General features: G+C 36.7%; 1 protein-coding gene across 8 annotated transcripts in view; it reads right to left on the bottom strand.

Moving 5' to 3' along the window:
- LOC129578623 (RNA-binding protein Musashi homolog Rbp6) overlaps positions 1-14,645 on the bottom strand; it is a 380,177-nt gene that overhangs the window by 337,514 nt on the left and 28,018 nt on the right. For all 8 annotated transcript variants that reach the window (XM_055467457.1, XM_055467458.1, XM_055467451.1 and 5 more), the window contains exon 2: positions 5,055-5,095. In XM_055467457.1, the coding sequence (XP_055323432.1) occupies positions 5,055-5,095 (41 nt within the window). The remainder of the gene's footprint in view (positions 1-5,054; positions 5,096-14,645) is intronic.

The raw sequence follows: 14,645 nt of genomic DNA, 5'->3' as shown, positions 1-14,645 counted from the left end.
ACACACACACACACACACACACACACACACACACACACACACACACATATTGAGAGAGTAAACGAAATGAGCGCGCATATTTTGTCTGTTGGTGAACATCATCACGATCACCAGATTAATTTTTTGAAGTAATTGAGCATGAAACGTGTGTAATGCACCGAATAACACAGCGTGTAACAGTGAACAAATGTGAAGCGCTTGCTCGCTATCGCACACGGTCTCGCACTACTTTTTATGCAGTTAGTTCACTCGCTCGCTCACACATTCATTCGCCTATCGTTTGCCGGTATCATATATGCAGATTGTGACAATCATGCCGGGACAGAAGGCAGAGACACGCGACACAATGAGCTAAAATTCAAAACAATAACACAGTGAGAAAAGATCTGAATAAATCGGTAAAACTATGAGTATAACGATACAAGTACCACAGCCAGGTTGATTGCTTTATTCCCTGTCCATTTAATGCATGTTATATGAGTAATGAGAAGTGACTGCTCGATGGCCAGTTAACTGACAACGACCACCAATTATATCATCATAACATGAAACAAATATTCGAGCTGTTGCCATATGAGCGTGTCAAATGCAAAGACACGCCAAAGGATAAATGGTACAATTGCCATTTACTGTATGGCTACAGCATTGACGGCGGTCGCATTTTTGTTTGCTCAAGAATGTGTCAGACAAAATCCGTTGGAGCAATAAAACACTAGTGCAGTAGTAGTTTGAACTGGAATCTCGACTTGATGTGAAACATTGCTGTTTGTGTGTTTCATTTACAAAATTAATGAAAGCACATCTCTCAAGTGAAATGGATAAATGAAATTCCAAATTTGCGCTTGTTTTCACATTTCACGTGTGTTTGTGTGTGTGTGTGTGTGTGCCGGTGCATAAACATCAAACGTTTTAATTCATATTCAACATCCTAATGAGCATGAAATTGAGAGACACACAGAGATGGAGAGAGAGAGTAAGAACGATGTAAACTCTTGTGCAGAACTTGCACACCGACATGCGTCTGACAATGTCAAAAAGTCTTGGGCTTCATAAAATGCTTATGGTATTTGGTTTAACATAACAATCATATTATTCACGCCAACTTTTATGCAAATTTAAACATATCACAATGAAAGCGTGTATCTTCTTGAGGCCCATTCAATGTAGCCAACGCAACGGTGAGAAAGAGCGAGCGAGCATGACAACGAGGAGGTGCCAGTGGAAAAGAATGTGCAAGATGGAATATAATGCAGAGAATCGTCGTGAGTGCTCGACTGTGTGCACACCGAAAACAATAAGATCGAAAACAAGAAATTAACGCAAATGCCACTTTAATGGTGTGGTGATCGTTATGGATGCTTTATTTATTACCGCATCCATAGTTTCATTTAACATAAATTCAAAACATCACATTCTACCAAAATACTATTTAGTATTTCAAAGACGAAAATGTGGAGAAAAAAAAATTGTTTTTGTATATACAGTTACTCACAAAATTGTCTGTACACCTCACGATTTTCATACAAATTGGCGTTTTTCGTGTCTCAAAAAAATATGCTTCGCGAAATCGAACCTCGAAGATTTTTGGTATACTGTAGGTGGAAGGCCTGAAGACCAAAATAGTGAAATTTCAGAATAAAAAATCCACAGGAATTAAAATGGGAGATGATTATGTATTCACAAAATTGTTTGTACACCCAATTTTACATTAGAGTCTATGTAAAATTGGGTGTACAAACAATTTTGTGAATACATAATCATCTCCCATTTTAATTCCTGTGGATTTTTTATTCTGAAATTTCACTATTTTGGTCTTCAGGCCTTCCACCTACAGTATACCAAAAATCTTCGAGGTTCGATTTCGCGAAGCATATTTTTTTGAGACACGAAAAACGCCAATTTGTATGAAAATCGTGAGGTGTACAGACAATTTTGTGAGTGACTGTATATATAGTTATTTATTATGCTCACAAAATCGCTCGACAAACGGAAAAGCCAAGAAATGTTGAATGGGCTGAAGGAAGAGAACGAGCCATAAGAAGTGAACACTGTCGTTTCATTATTGTTTTTCTTTCACTGGTGCTCATTCAATATTTGAGCGAAGCATTTTGGTTTTGCCGCTGCTGCTGCTGCTGCTGTTGTGTATGTGTGTGTCTGTTTATTTTATGCTCTTCTCATTTCTGCTGGTGAATGCATGTGTTTTTCTTGTGCCGTGGACGATGGTTTCGAGCATTTTTCTTTCATCCCCAATGTTGGAACAACAGCATTGTGTGCACAATTGCAAACCGCAGTTGAATCCACTTAATGTCAATGAACACAGTTTATGTGTTTTTTCGACGTATCCGAGAGTCGAAAATCTATATACACACATATATATATAGTATGTGTGGAGGGCACGTATACGACGATGCATGCTCTCGCTGAAATCACAGCAATCTCTTTCCCAACACTTGTACTGACGACTACGACTACGAGTACGATGCCGTGGTGTATTTTCTCTTATAGAGAAACATGTTACTGTCATCATTGTTCTTTTACTTTTGGTTATTCCCTTTCTCTTTCTATTTCGCTCTCTGTCTTTCAAGCAAAAGAGCTTCTTAGCATTGTGTACACTCGGTGGAATATGCACGCATTTGCCTCTCTCCACACAAGCAACGAGCGAACATACCGCATCCTCTCACTTTTCTGTGTGGCAATTCAATAGCATTGTACATTGTGTGCATTGTGCAGCGGTGGTGTTCTTGATGCGCTGCAATTTTCAAAGTACACGAGATTTGAGGACTTTTACTCTTTAAAATGATTTGAGACAATGGCTTTTTTTGATATTAATATGGGTATAGCCACTTCGTGCATCTCAAACTTTTCCCTGTTGTTTTCCTTTGAATGAATTCCGAGGAATTGCAACCAGAAGAAAAACAACAAAAATGAAAGCGAAGAAAAAACAACGACGACGACAAAGATGCGAAGAATGAATGCGAATTTGTGAATGAAGTAGCCGGTCTCTTGTGCTTCTGCCCCGTTAAACTGGAACACTGAACGATCTTTGGGAAATTGATAGCAAAGCAAGTCACCTCATTCATAAACTAAAAATTTGATGTAACCACGTTCACAAAGTAGAATGATTCAATGAACATCTCGTAATTAAGAGTGTCTAAAATATGCAAGGAAAAAGAGAAAGAAAACCTCCTTTTTTCTCTCTATATAATCTAGGATTATGCTCGCTGAACGTAGCAATGTTATGCTATATGAAAAAAACAACAACGATTGAGCGAGAGAGAAGGAAAAAGATCGACGTTCGCAACTTTCTTTTATGAATGAAGTCAGAAGAAAAGAAATCGAATCTTCAAGTAGCTTCCATATTCTGCTAAAGAATATTATTATCAAGACGTGAAAAAACCATACTCCTCGTTTGCCACCACAAAACACACTCTCTCTCTCTCTCTCTCACACACACACACAAAGAAAAAATCACATAATAATGAGATAAAATAAGTAATCTTAATACTGATAAGAACACCATTTAGCTTCATTGTATATAATCCGGCAGCTAAACGACACGACACAAGAAAGAACAAAAGCCGTCGAATGCGAAACGAAAAAGAAAAGAAGAAGAAGATTCTTAAAATGAAGTTGCGGATAATGCGAGCAAATCTAAAACGACGGATTGCAATTGATATCATCACAATGTAGATTTAATTAATTCCTTGGGCGATGTTTAATTTACTCATCCTCTCTTTATCTCTCTTTCCGTTCTACAGCTGTGCATCTTTTTTCTTTTAATATAGACTCACTTTTTGTCACTTGTGTTGTTCGCGTCACATTTAGGACAAATTGCAAACCGATGAACGAATATTTCAAAAACAATAATAACATAAATAAATACAATCGACGGATAATTTACGGCTCACGCGTTTAAAATGCAAACGCATTATTTGCTCGAAAGGGTTGGGCGGAATTTTTGTTCCCTGCGTATATGAAGGACGATTTGTATGCAAGCAAAAGGTTATCTGCCAACCGTTCAAATCTTCCTCTTCATGCATTGAAGCGTTCAACTGAATGCTAGAGACTTAATAACACAAGAGAGAGAAAGAACGAATGAACAAAAGAAAAAAAAAACAACAAACGAACAAATTTCGAACGATTTAACGAGATCGAGAGAAAATGAACACGCAGTGTGAATCCAGCTGTTCAAACTCTGCACTCTGATTATGCACGAGAAGTGCATAAGATGAGCACTTATGAAAGTCGACAAAAAGAAAGAGGTTTTATTTGTGATAACTATTTCAACTTGGGCAAAAAGCTACATACACACACACACGCACAGTCACAGCCAGATATATAGTTTGCATACCATAGGCGAACGGAAGATCTGCACGGTTGTATTACGAGGAAGAAGGGCGGACAAATGGATACGCACTTGAAAAACAGTTTGTGCAAATGCAAGCGAACGAAGTGAACGAACAAACGAAGCATTCGTTTGGTTCGAGATGGTATGTTATGTGTGCGCACGTGTGCGGATCTGCTCACTCTCTCTCGGTTGTAATTACGGAAATCGTTGTCAAAGTTGAGCTATATTAAAGAACTTAGAAGCTCACTAATGCCGACCCAACAGAAGAAGAAGAAAAAATGAATAGGAAGAAAACGAAGAAACAGTCTGTGAAAACGGTTAAGAAAAATCACATAATGTTTGCTCGTGCAATAACATTCGTTTAAACGACTGCAATGACAAAGTTTTAGAGAGCGCGAAAAACAACACACAACGAAGAACAACGTAACGACTGTGAAAAAGTTAAATCGAAACCGGAAACATTGCCATTTTTGCAGCATTTCAAAATATTTAACACAGTGAATAATTTTACATGCACATTCGCTTTTTTTCCTCTTGTAACAATTCTCATTTTGTTTTCCCGTTGCTATTGTTTGGGCCCAGCATGAAGTCAATTGCTTCATTTTCCGATTGAAAGGCGGGAATATTTGTGTATGAAATTGATTGGATACTCGTTCTGAATGAATGATGTGGAAAAAGAGCTCAATAATAAAACGATATCACTTACCTGGACTCGTTTGCCAACTCAGTCCGCCAATAAACATTTTCCTGCAGGGAAAGAAAGAAAAAAATAACATTTATTTTATTAATTATCATTTCTCCGAATTGAATGCCATTTTTCAAATTCAATATTGTTAAAAGCTTTCGCACTATAACAAAAGAACATCACCACCCTACAGTTGCAACAATGCTTTTACATTGGATCAGTTTTGTTGCAATCGAATGAATTTGTTTGAACACAGAAAGTTTCTCCTCTCTCTCTCTCTCTCTCTCTCTCTCTCTCTCTCTCTCTCTCTCTCTGTATGGGTGTGGGTGTGGGTGTCTGCCTCTCTCTCTCTCAAGTATACTTTGTGAAATCCAATTTAAGCCATTTCATCGAAACCATTTGAATTTAATGAATTTTCCGAATGGTATGATGATTTTCAATGAACTTTTAATTCAATCATTTTTTGATATTATTTACACAAAAGAATATTGAACATTTCGAGCAAGCAGAAAAAAAACACTGTGTAAAAGTTTCTTGTTGGATTTTCACATTGATTACGATTGCAATGTGTTCCGTATGGTTGGAAAATGTTGATTTTTTTTGGGCTAATAAAAATTTAAAGCAGCAGATTAAAATGTCTTTTGTTACGGTTATTATTTTGCCATGAAGCCACGGCCGGGCCATAAAGTACTGATGAAATATGGTCGAACAAGCGCTACAAGTGATGGACATTTTATTTGCATTGGAATAATGAAGAAACAGTAGACAACGAAAACGAGCAAAATAAAATGCAAGAAACAACAACAGCACGGTGCACATTTTATATGGCACAAAATGCCATTTTTGGCATATATCTTTTGGTGGTATTTCGTTTTAAAAGCAGCTTTAATTCCATTATTTGATTTGATTTATACTTCCATCATTCCGTATACGGTGGACTATCTTCGTTTTTTTTTCAGTTGCACATCGTTTGTACTCGGTGGAAACACATTTTCCAGTGTTTATGCAGAATATAAATGTTCATTCATTCGTTCGTTTGCTGCGCACACATAACCGCTGGTATACACATAGCGATAGTGACAATTTTTCTGGGTTTTCTATTTGATTTGCCGTCGGTAATAATTTGTAATTTATATTTTGTTGTTGTTGATGTTCGCGAAAGAAAATCGTTGGTGCAAAACCGAAAAGTGGAAAGCTATCTTGAAAATGTTGTGGAGTTTTTGAGTGGACCCACAGTGAGCGTGAGAGGTAGAAAGTGAGAAAAAATCGGGAACGAAAATGACAGAATCAGCATATATTTAGAGGAAGATGGCAAAAGATCCGAGGCGATGAAAAGTGTTATGCTTTTAGGTCCAAAAAATGAACGTGGTAAAAAGTAAGTGTGAGAATGAGAGAGAGAGAGTAGGCCGCATGCATGGCGATGAGATAGGTTGTTTCGTTGCATGCACGTTGTTTTAAACATTCGCTTAGTTGGCATTATGATTGAATCATATTGAAAGTGCAACGGCAGCGGTAAATGGTTCGAAAGTTGACACATTTCGATTAAACTCGCTGAGCGAGCTTCGCCATTGCAAAAATGGTGATTCGATTTTGTTTCGGATCTTGATAAATTGAAAACTGAATAGGTTGTAGAGGCAAAAGAACTTTTTTTTTGCGGGTATGAGAGTGTGCCGTGCACTACCTGGTGGAACACTACAAATATTTACATACAGACACACACAAAACTCTCTCTACCTATCTGCCCGCCTCTCTCACATCCCTCATCATCAAGCCCTTTGATTCTTTTATGCAGCATTTGCATGAAAATTAAATGTAGCTCTTGATAATTTTATTAAAATCACAATCCATCATTTTACACGTTAGTCCGTTCAGCTGTGTTCAGTTGTAGTTTGGTTCGTGCTCATTGCAAAAAACTTGACTGAATACGTGTGTGTAAGTGTATTTGTTCTAGTCCCATGGTAACTATCAGACGGCAGGCGTGGCATTAATATTCATCAGCATCATAAATTACGGCAGCAATCATTTAAAAGAAGGAAATCAAATTTATGCACTAATCAACTAAGCACACACACTTGTTAATGGACATGCACAGTGTCGAAATGGTTTGTCGCTTCGAAATGCCCGTCCGTATAATCAAATTCTTAAGTAATAAATGGTCATGATATAATTTTCGTTTCGTGCCAAACACCGCCGGGGTCATTTTCAATTCAAGTTCTTCGGATTCACTTGAACTTTCAGTTGCAGTAAATCGCATCGCAATGCGCACGAAAATGTTCACAAGAAAACCCACTTGAATTTAATAATAATCATTTCGAATAAATCAAGTCGACTGGAAGGAAAACAATGAGACGTGACTTTCAAGTAAAAGTCGATGTTGAAATTTTCATTCAGCCGATAAAAACCGGTTAATGAGTTCAATTTCAGGCGCAATTTTTTCCCCGTCTTGGTACTAGAGATTCTGTAATTTTGTACTAGTTTAATTGTGCCCGAACACAAATTTCAAACATGATTAATTCCGACTCAAATGGGCTGCGTGTCAGAAAATGTTACGTGGCAAGTGTTCAAAAAGGAGCGTAACACGCTTTGCATTGCAATGAAAAATGTTGGTACAGGTGCTGTTGCAGCATCTTTTCGATTCGTTTCATCGTGTGTAGATCGGCTTGAAAGCGAACAAAACTAGCAGGCCAGCACATACACACTATGAATACTTTTCAATGAAAATAACTGTGTCAACCGGTTTCATTGATGAAACATACGTCGACCGATTTAAAATTTCGATGCAGATTATTTCAATAATGCGCATGTGTGAGCTAACAAGGCATACAACTTGAATTTGTGTGACCAACGCATGCGGTGAAATTCATTTTTGACCTAATCATCATTAATAACTGTCAAAATGCTTGGTTGCACAATTGCGTATAGTCGATTCGCCAAAAAATCAATTTGTGAATGTTCTTGAATGTGCCAAGTGGCTCTTTGTTAGTTGTCAGTCAATTGTTAAAACTGAAATTGAAAGCATCGCATCGTAACATTGATAGTCGTGTGTGACATTTGCACAAAACACCATCGACCGAATCGCCCGAAGTGAACGAACACCGTTTATGTTTTTCCAATATCATAGCCGTTGTACTCCTAAGGAGAGCCATCAACATCTGCTAGTTTTTAGCGATTTAAACACAAAATATGCAAATGAAACTGCATCTGCCTGTCTAAACTAAAATTGGTTAGTTCCTCGAGAGAATATCAAGACAGCATTGCGAACATTCATTCGGATAAAATCGGTTGAAACTCCCTACTCCATCAATGCTGCTGTGCAAAATGTGTACAATCAATCGATTGTAGTCTGTCTGATATACAAAAATAACTTGTGAATTGGATCATGATACGATGATTCTAAATTGATTTATCGACTGAAAGGCCTAATCTACACTAATTATTGGCTCTAATTCGATTGAAATATGATAATATGGGATTTAAAGAGTCGAACCGTAATTGCGATGGACAACAAATGCAAGTGAGTGGAAAATAATTGTGGTCAGAGGATACAATTTCGACATGGATCAATTATTTGCATCGATGTGGGCATCTACAGTATATCTTTTCCTCACTGTGTGGTGCGATGCTTCGATTTTTTGCTATCTGAAATGTTATTCGTTCTAAATTACCTCAGGGCTTAAAATAAGCGTGAATCAAGTCCAAAATGGTGAATCAAAATTTGAAAATGTGAATCAAAAAATGCCAAACGGTGAGTTTAAAATTCACCAAAAAATATGACTTTAACGTCTGTATTTTGGAAAAATTCGCGCTTCGCGCGACGTTCTAACTTCAAGTGTATTTCATGTGATCAATATTGCAGTTTCAAGAAGTTCATTTGAATTTGGCAGCTGAATTGTTTGTATTACGATTGCTTGTGTAGAGGGATCGTCAATATTATTATAATTGTGCGACCCATCTACTCATTATTCTCCAACAGTAATGCTGCCATATATCCTGATTTTGGCAGGACAGTCCTGATTTTTCAGGCAAATTTTACTAGAAATCAGGACTGTCCTGATTTCTTAAAAATCACTCAAATGTCCTAATTTCCAGAAACAAACGGTTTATCATTCGTCAATTCTTTATTTTTCGAAATTTCATCAGGACAATCCTGATTTTTGTAAAAAATGTCCTGATTTTCCGAACAATTTTTCAGGAAAATCCTGATTTTTTCGATGGCAGCATTATAATGCTATATCCAACAGTGTCACATGCTCAGGAGGCTGCAACATTGACTTCTTTCCATACTAATTTGACGTTTGTCACTGGTAAACGATTTTGTAGCGCCATCTGTACATATTTGACTATTCAAAGTGAACTAGCTGTCATCAGTATCGATAAGTCATCAATGTTCAATTTTAGGTCATAAACGACACATTTATAATTTGCAATGTACCGTTTATGACCCAAAATTGAACATCGATGACTCATCGATACTGATGACAGCTAGTTTCTTTTTGATTAGTCGTATATGTGCAGATGGCGCTTTTTGTGTGTGAGGCGATATGTTGCAGCTGTCCGCACATGCTCAACGCATCTCACGATGCGCAAGCGACACCCGCTAATGCCAATTATGATTTATGAAAGAGAAACAGAATAAAGTTTGATGCTTATAAATATCTCATTCTCATCTAACAAACTCACTACACTTGGATTGCCACTGTGAGTTAAAATATTGGGTGTTTGCATTAATTTTAAAGAATTTTTGAGTTCATAGATACATTTATTAAAATAATAAAATGAATGAGTACATTAACCAATGTATTCGCCATCGTTAGCTATGACTTCTAGCCATCTTTCAGGCAGCTTGTTGATTCCTTGCTTGAAGAAGTCCTCGTCTTTGGTAAAATAACACCTACTGAAAACTAATGTCAAATGATGTGGCTTTCACGTGAATATAGTTACAGTATGGCCCGATGCGTTATAGTACAAGTTACGCCATCTGTAGTGGAAATTCTTTAAAACTAATACATACACCCAATACAACACACATAAACGCGCGGAATCTGTGCGCTACAGTGTGCGCTTGTGTGTTTGTTTTTCAATTCTTCAAATCGGTTTGGGCATTCTCAATACACCAAATCCTGTCAATGGTGGAATCTCTATTTAAGAGAAACCTCGAGATAGTGGAAACAAATTTACGGATCAATTCCATTATTGGGAGGTTTTACTGTAAAAACAACTAAGTGGCTGAATAAGTACGATATTCACTTGTGCCAAAATGACTCATTGCACCAATACTAATATTTTTTGTTTGTTGTTAACTTTTTCAAAATGTGAATCAAAGAAAATCTTTATTTTAAGCCCTTAATTACCTTAACCCTCTAGTGCATTAATTTTGCAGTACTGGTTCTGGAGTCTCCATGGTTAACCCAAGAAATACGATAGAAATAAATGAAAGAACAATCAAATCCATTTTGTGATCAACAACCGCTTGATAGACTAATAGTGCATAAGCCTAATATATATAAGTGGACAAAATAAAAATGGCCTTTGAAGCAATCAAATCCGACGTGCGGTTCACATAATAGATTTGAATGTTACCCGCCCTTTGGCAGTTTTATCCATGCAGTGATTCGAAATTCAAATTATTTAGACACGAAATGGATCGAACGAGAAGAAGATGAAATGAATGACAAATGGATTGAAAACGAAAAAAAAAATTGAAATTTTTGGAATCGAATCACTTTAGAGATTCAGCAAAGGATACGAATTCGTTTCCAACCATATAATCCATTTTCAATTTGCTAATGTCTTATTCATACATTTATTGGCATTCGTGTGTTCTGATATTCCAAATCGGTAGTAGTCGCATATATTCGATGAAAGGAACAAACAGAAACAAGTATCACTGTTATCATTTTTACATTATTTAGTTCAAGGAGCGAGCATTGAAACCAAAAATGAAATGCAAGAAAGAAATTGCAGAATCAAACCGCAAGAAATTGTTTTGTTTGTTCAATTATATCCAAGACAAGTGCTGTTTTTTGCTCAGGATGAATTTTTGAAATTTTTCAAATTGAGCCGAAAGGATGTTTGGTCGTTATGGCTCGCTAGACCGCACCAAATAAAAAACTCATTAAAACAAACTATGAAAAATGGAAAAACCAAAAAGAGCAGTTTATTGTTGGGTATTTCAATAAGTGCCATATGATAGCAACAAATCCATTCTCTCTCCATAGATGATGTGAACATTCTATGGCATATAGTTTGTATTCATATGAATGTGCATTTGAAAATTCAAATAGAATTTACGTGATATTTTAACACCTGCTGCAAGTGACTATGGCGGAACGTGCAATATTATTAATGTTCGTCGAAACTCTATTCTCAAGCAGTGGATCTGTACATAATTTTAGTTTCAATCCTCATACATCGGCTATATAACATAGCGCTGCAATTTGTCACAGAAAATAAATCCGTACAAAAAGGTTGGTTCCATCAAGATGCTAATTAGGTCAGCGGTTCGATTCCGCTTGTGCGACTTTTGATTTTTTTTTCACATTTTCATTTAACCCTCTAATGCATTAATTTTTCCAGGGCTAGGAGTACTGGTACTTGGTTGATTTTTGGCCATAGATATTCAAAAAAATATTCATAATCCTGGATTCCTTATGGTTAAGTCAGAAAATGCGATTGACATAAATCATAGAACAATCAAATTCATTGTTTAAAAGTGTCAAAAATGTGTCTAATTTCGAGTTCGAATAATTTATTTTGTCAAATTTTTGTTTTTGCACACATTTTTGTTTATTACAATCACACTACATGGACAAATATTGCCAAGGATAAAAATAAAGAGAGAACATTGACAAATAAAAATTCTCTTTGAAGCAATGTGATCCGATGTACGGTTTACGTTCTACAGGCATTTAAATGTTGCCCGTCTAGAGGCGGTTGTATGCATTAGAGGGTTAAAATGAATTTATACACTTTTTTCCATGTTTTTTCTGTCGTACAATACAAATATTATTTTTATTCGAACACAAAAATAGTCGAATGAGTGCCAAAATTAAAAATGTCATTCGTTCATGAAGCAGCAGATCAAGAAAGAGTCGATTGTATATTCGCTACTCAGTCTCTCTCTTCCCTTCTTGTGTACAAAACTGACATCAGACACATTGATTTGTATTAGTTCCGTATCAGCGAATCAGTGTCTATGGTGTCTGTTTTGAACACAAGAAGGGAAAGGAGAGACTGAGTAGCGAATATACATTCGACTCTTTCTTGATCTGCTGCTTCATAAAGAAATTAAATTTCCCATTTTGGCTCTTCGTTATAGTTCGCTAAATCTCGAATTCACCGATTTTTGTATATTTTAAATTCAGAATGCATATATATCATAAGCCATTCGTGCGTGATAGCGTGGGCACTCAGTTCGGCTTTGAGGTTCTACTATGTTCAACTCAATCGGACGCCTCGCTGACAAACCCGTAATTTGTTGAGAGGAGTGTCTGCTCGATGCGGAACTCATTGAGTTTCGAGTGTTTGGTTTGGTTTCGAACCGAGCATACGATGGGTAATTAATAATGAAATTTTTTATTAATAGCTAATAAATATCATATTATTATTTTTTCTTGGTCTAGAACACTTTTTTCGCTCACTCTCTTTCTCTTTCGCCAATAATTTAGCATTATTCTCATTTAGAGGGACTATCACGGCAGAAAAAACAGCGATACTGCAAATCCAAATGAGCAAAGAAACACTCTCGGACATAAATAGAGGGAAAGAGAACGGGAGAGAGAGTGCGAGAGCGAGAATATTAATGGGTTGCTGTCATTGTACGCTCAAACACATATAAATTAACAAATCAGTTATAAATGTTGTCAACAAAAATTCAAATGATTCGCATTTCTTTCACACACACCATTTGGGCATTGGACTGTGAGTGTGTGTGTGTGTGAGTGTATGCGTTTTCAAATCTAACGAAATTTGCAGCGACAAAAATTCGATCGGCATTCGAAACGGATAAATAAATTCAATTAGTGTGTGCGAAAAATGCAATTTGCAAACTTGATTCGGACATTCATTCAGGCGAAAAATTAAATGTTTGATTTATTACTATAATACCGAATCGAATTGAGCGTTACATTCAAACACAAAAAATTGGACTCGTTTCACAGACTCAATTCAATGTTTCAGCAAAAAAAAATTGCTGCACAAAAAGTGTAATCTTTAGCTCGCAAATAGAAAAAATGTCAATTTTTCATCGTATGCGCGGAGCAATGAGCAGAAATGAAAAGAGTGAAAGAAAATAGTGCTTGAAATCAATCTGACTTATTCATTTCCTGTTGATTTCCAGTGTTTATCCGTTCACCGGTTAAAAGAGCCTAGTTATTTATTTAGTGTAATTATCTTAAGTAGGAGAAGAAGAAGAAAAAATGCTGTCATATTGTTTGTTATTTTAATTTTCATGCGAACAACATTGAGCTATGTAAATTTGATGGATAAACTTGTGGCGCGTCGTATTCTTGAAATGTGTTTCGTGCTTGAAAATGTGCTTTTCTGATTTGTTGTGTGAAGCCCATGAAAATGGACGTCATTGTTTGTTTTTTTTGTCCATCCGTTCGTTCGTTCGTTCGTTTGCTTGCCCGTCTCTCGTTGTGGATGAAATGGATTGCATTATCTTTGATTTTCTTTTCAATGAGCTGACGCGTATATGAACAATGTGTAAGCAATTCAAATGAATTTAAATGTCTCCACGGCTTAAAATTACATGCGATAGCGAACTGTTTCAGTTGTCAACTCTGTCTCTCTCACTCTCGCGCTTTCTCATATCTGATTGTCTTTTTCTTTGCATGCATATTGGATAAGTTGATTTACGCGCGACAAGCGGCTTTTTTCCCCTCGTTCGTCTCTGTTTCGATAACTTATTTGAATTGCGGAGAAAATAAGCGACACACAACAAAGTTGAAATGGATTCCCAATTTTTCTGCAACCGGTAGCAGCTTTTGTGCTCTAAAAATCTAAATAAAATCAAAAGCAAACAGAAGCGATTCTCGCACCACTCGAAATGGTGTGATATTGAAAAACAATTTTAGAACACATATATTGTCACCGCCACAAATATTTGCCATTGATTGCTTTTTAATCAGTTCATTGCGATTGATTCTACCTATTGCCAAATTGACACAGCCGCATTTCTTGTCTGTCGTCGTCATTGTCTTCGTCGTTGCAATAAAATGAAATTGAAACAATGTAAAAAGTGATGAGTGCGCTAGCAAAAACACAGTTGTAGCTTCTGCATACCGGCAAAATGTCGATAAGAAGTAGATTTCAAATATAAGCCCGAATCGAAATACGAAACGAAATAAAATCGAAGACATGTAACCGAGCACTACTCATACAAATACATCTCAGTAACAACAGCACGAAAGGCACCCATGAACATCGTTGTGAAACGATCAACAAATATTTACGGTATTTTCCTCGGAATCGCCGGCACGATCAACGAAACGATCATCAAAAAGCGTTTAACTAGAACGGTTTTCGTCACGTTTGTCTTTCTATTGTTTTGTGCTCAGTGTAAGCAGTGACGAACGAGTGTGTCGAACGAGCGACAGAGCAGCGAACGAA

This window comes from Sitodiplosis mosellana, unplaced genomic scaffold, assembly GCF_009176505.1.
Source record: "Sitodiplosis mosellana isolate CC-2019 unplaced genomic scaffold, AAFC_SMos_1.0 Smas_scaffold_6226, whole genome shotgun sequence".
In the NCBI taxonomy this organism is placed as follows: domain Eukaryota; kingdom Metazoa; phylum Arthropoda; class Insecta; order Diptera; family Cecidomyiidae; genus Sitodiplosis; species Sitodiplosis mosellana.
The sequence above is the reverse complement of the archived record's forward strand: the minus strand, read 5'-3'. Positions and strand labels throughout refer to the sequence as shown.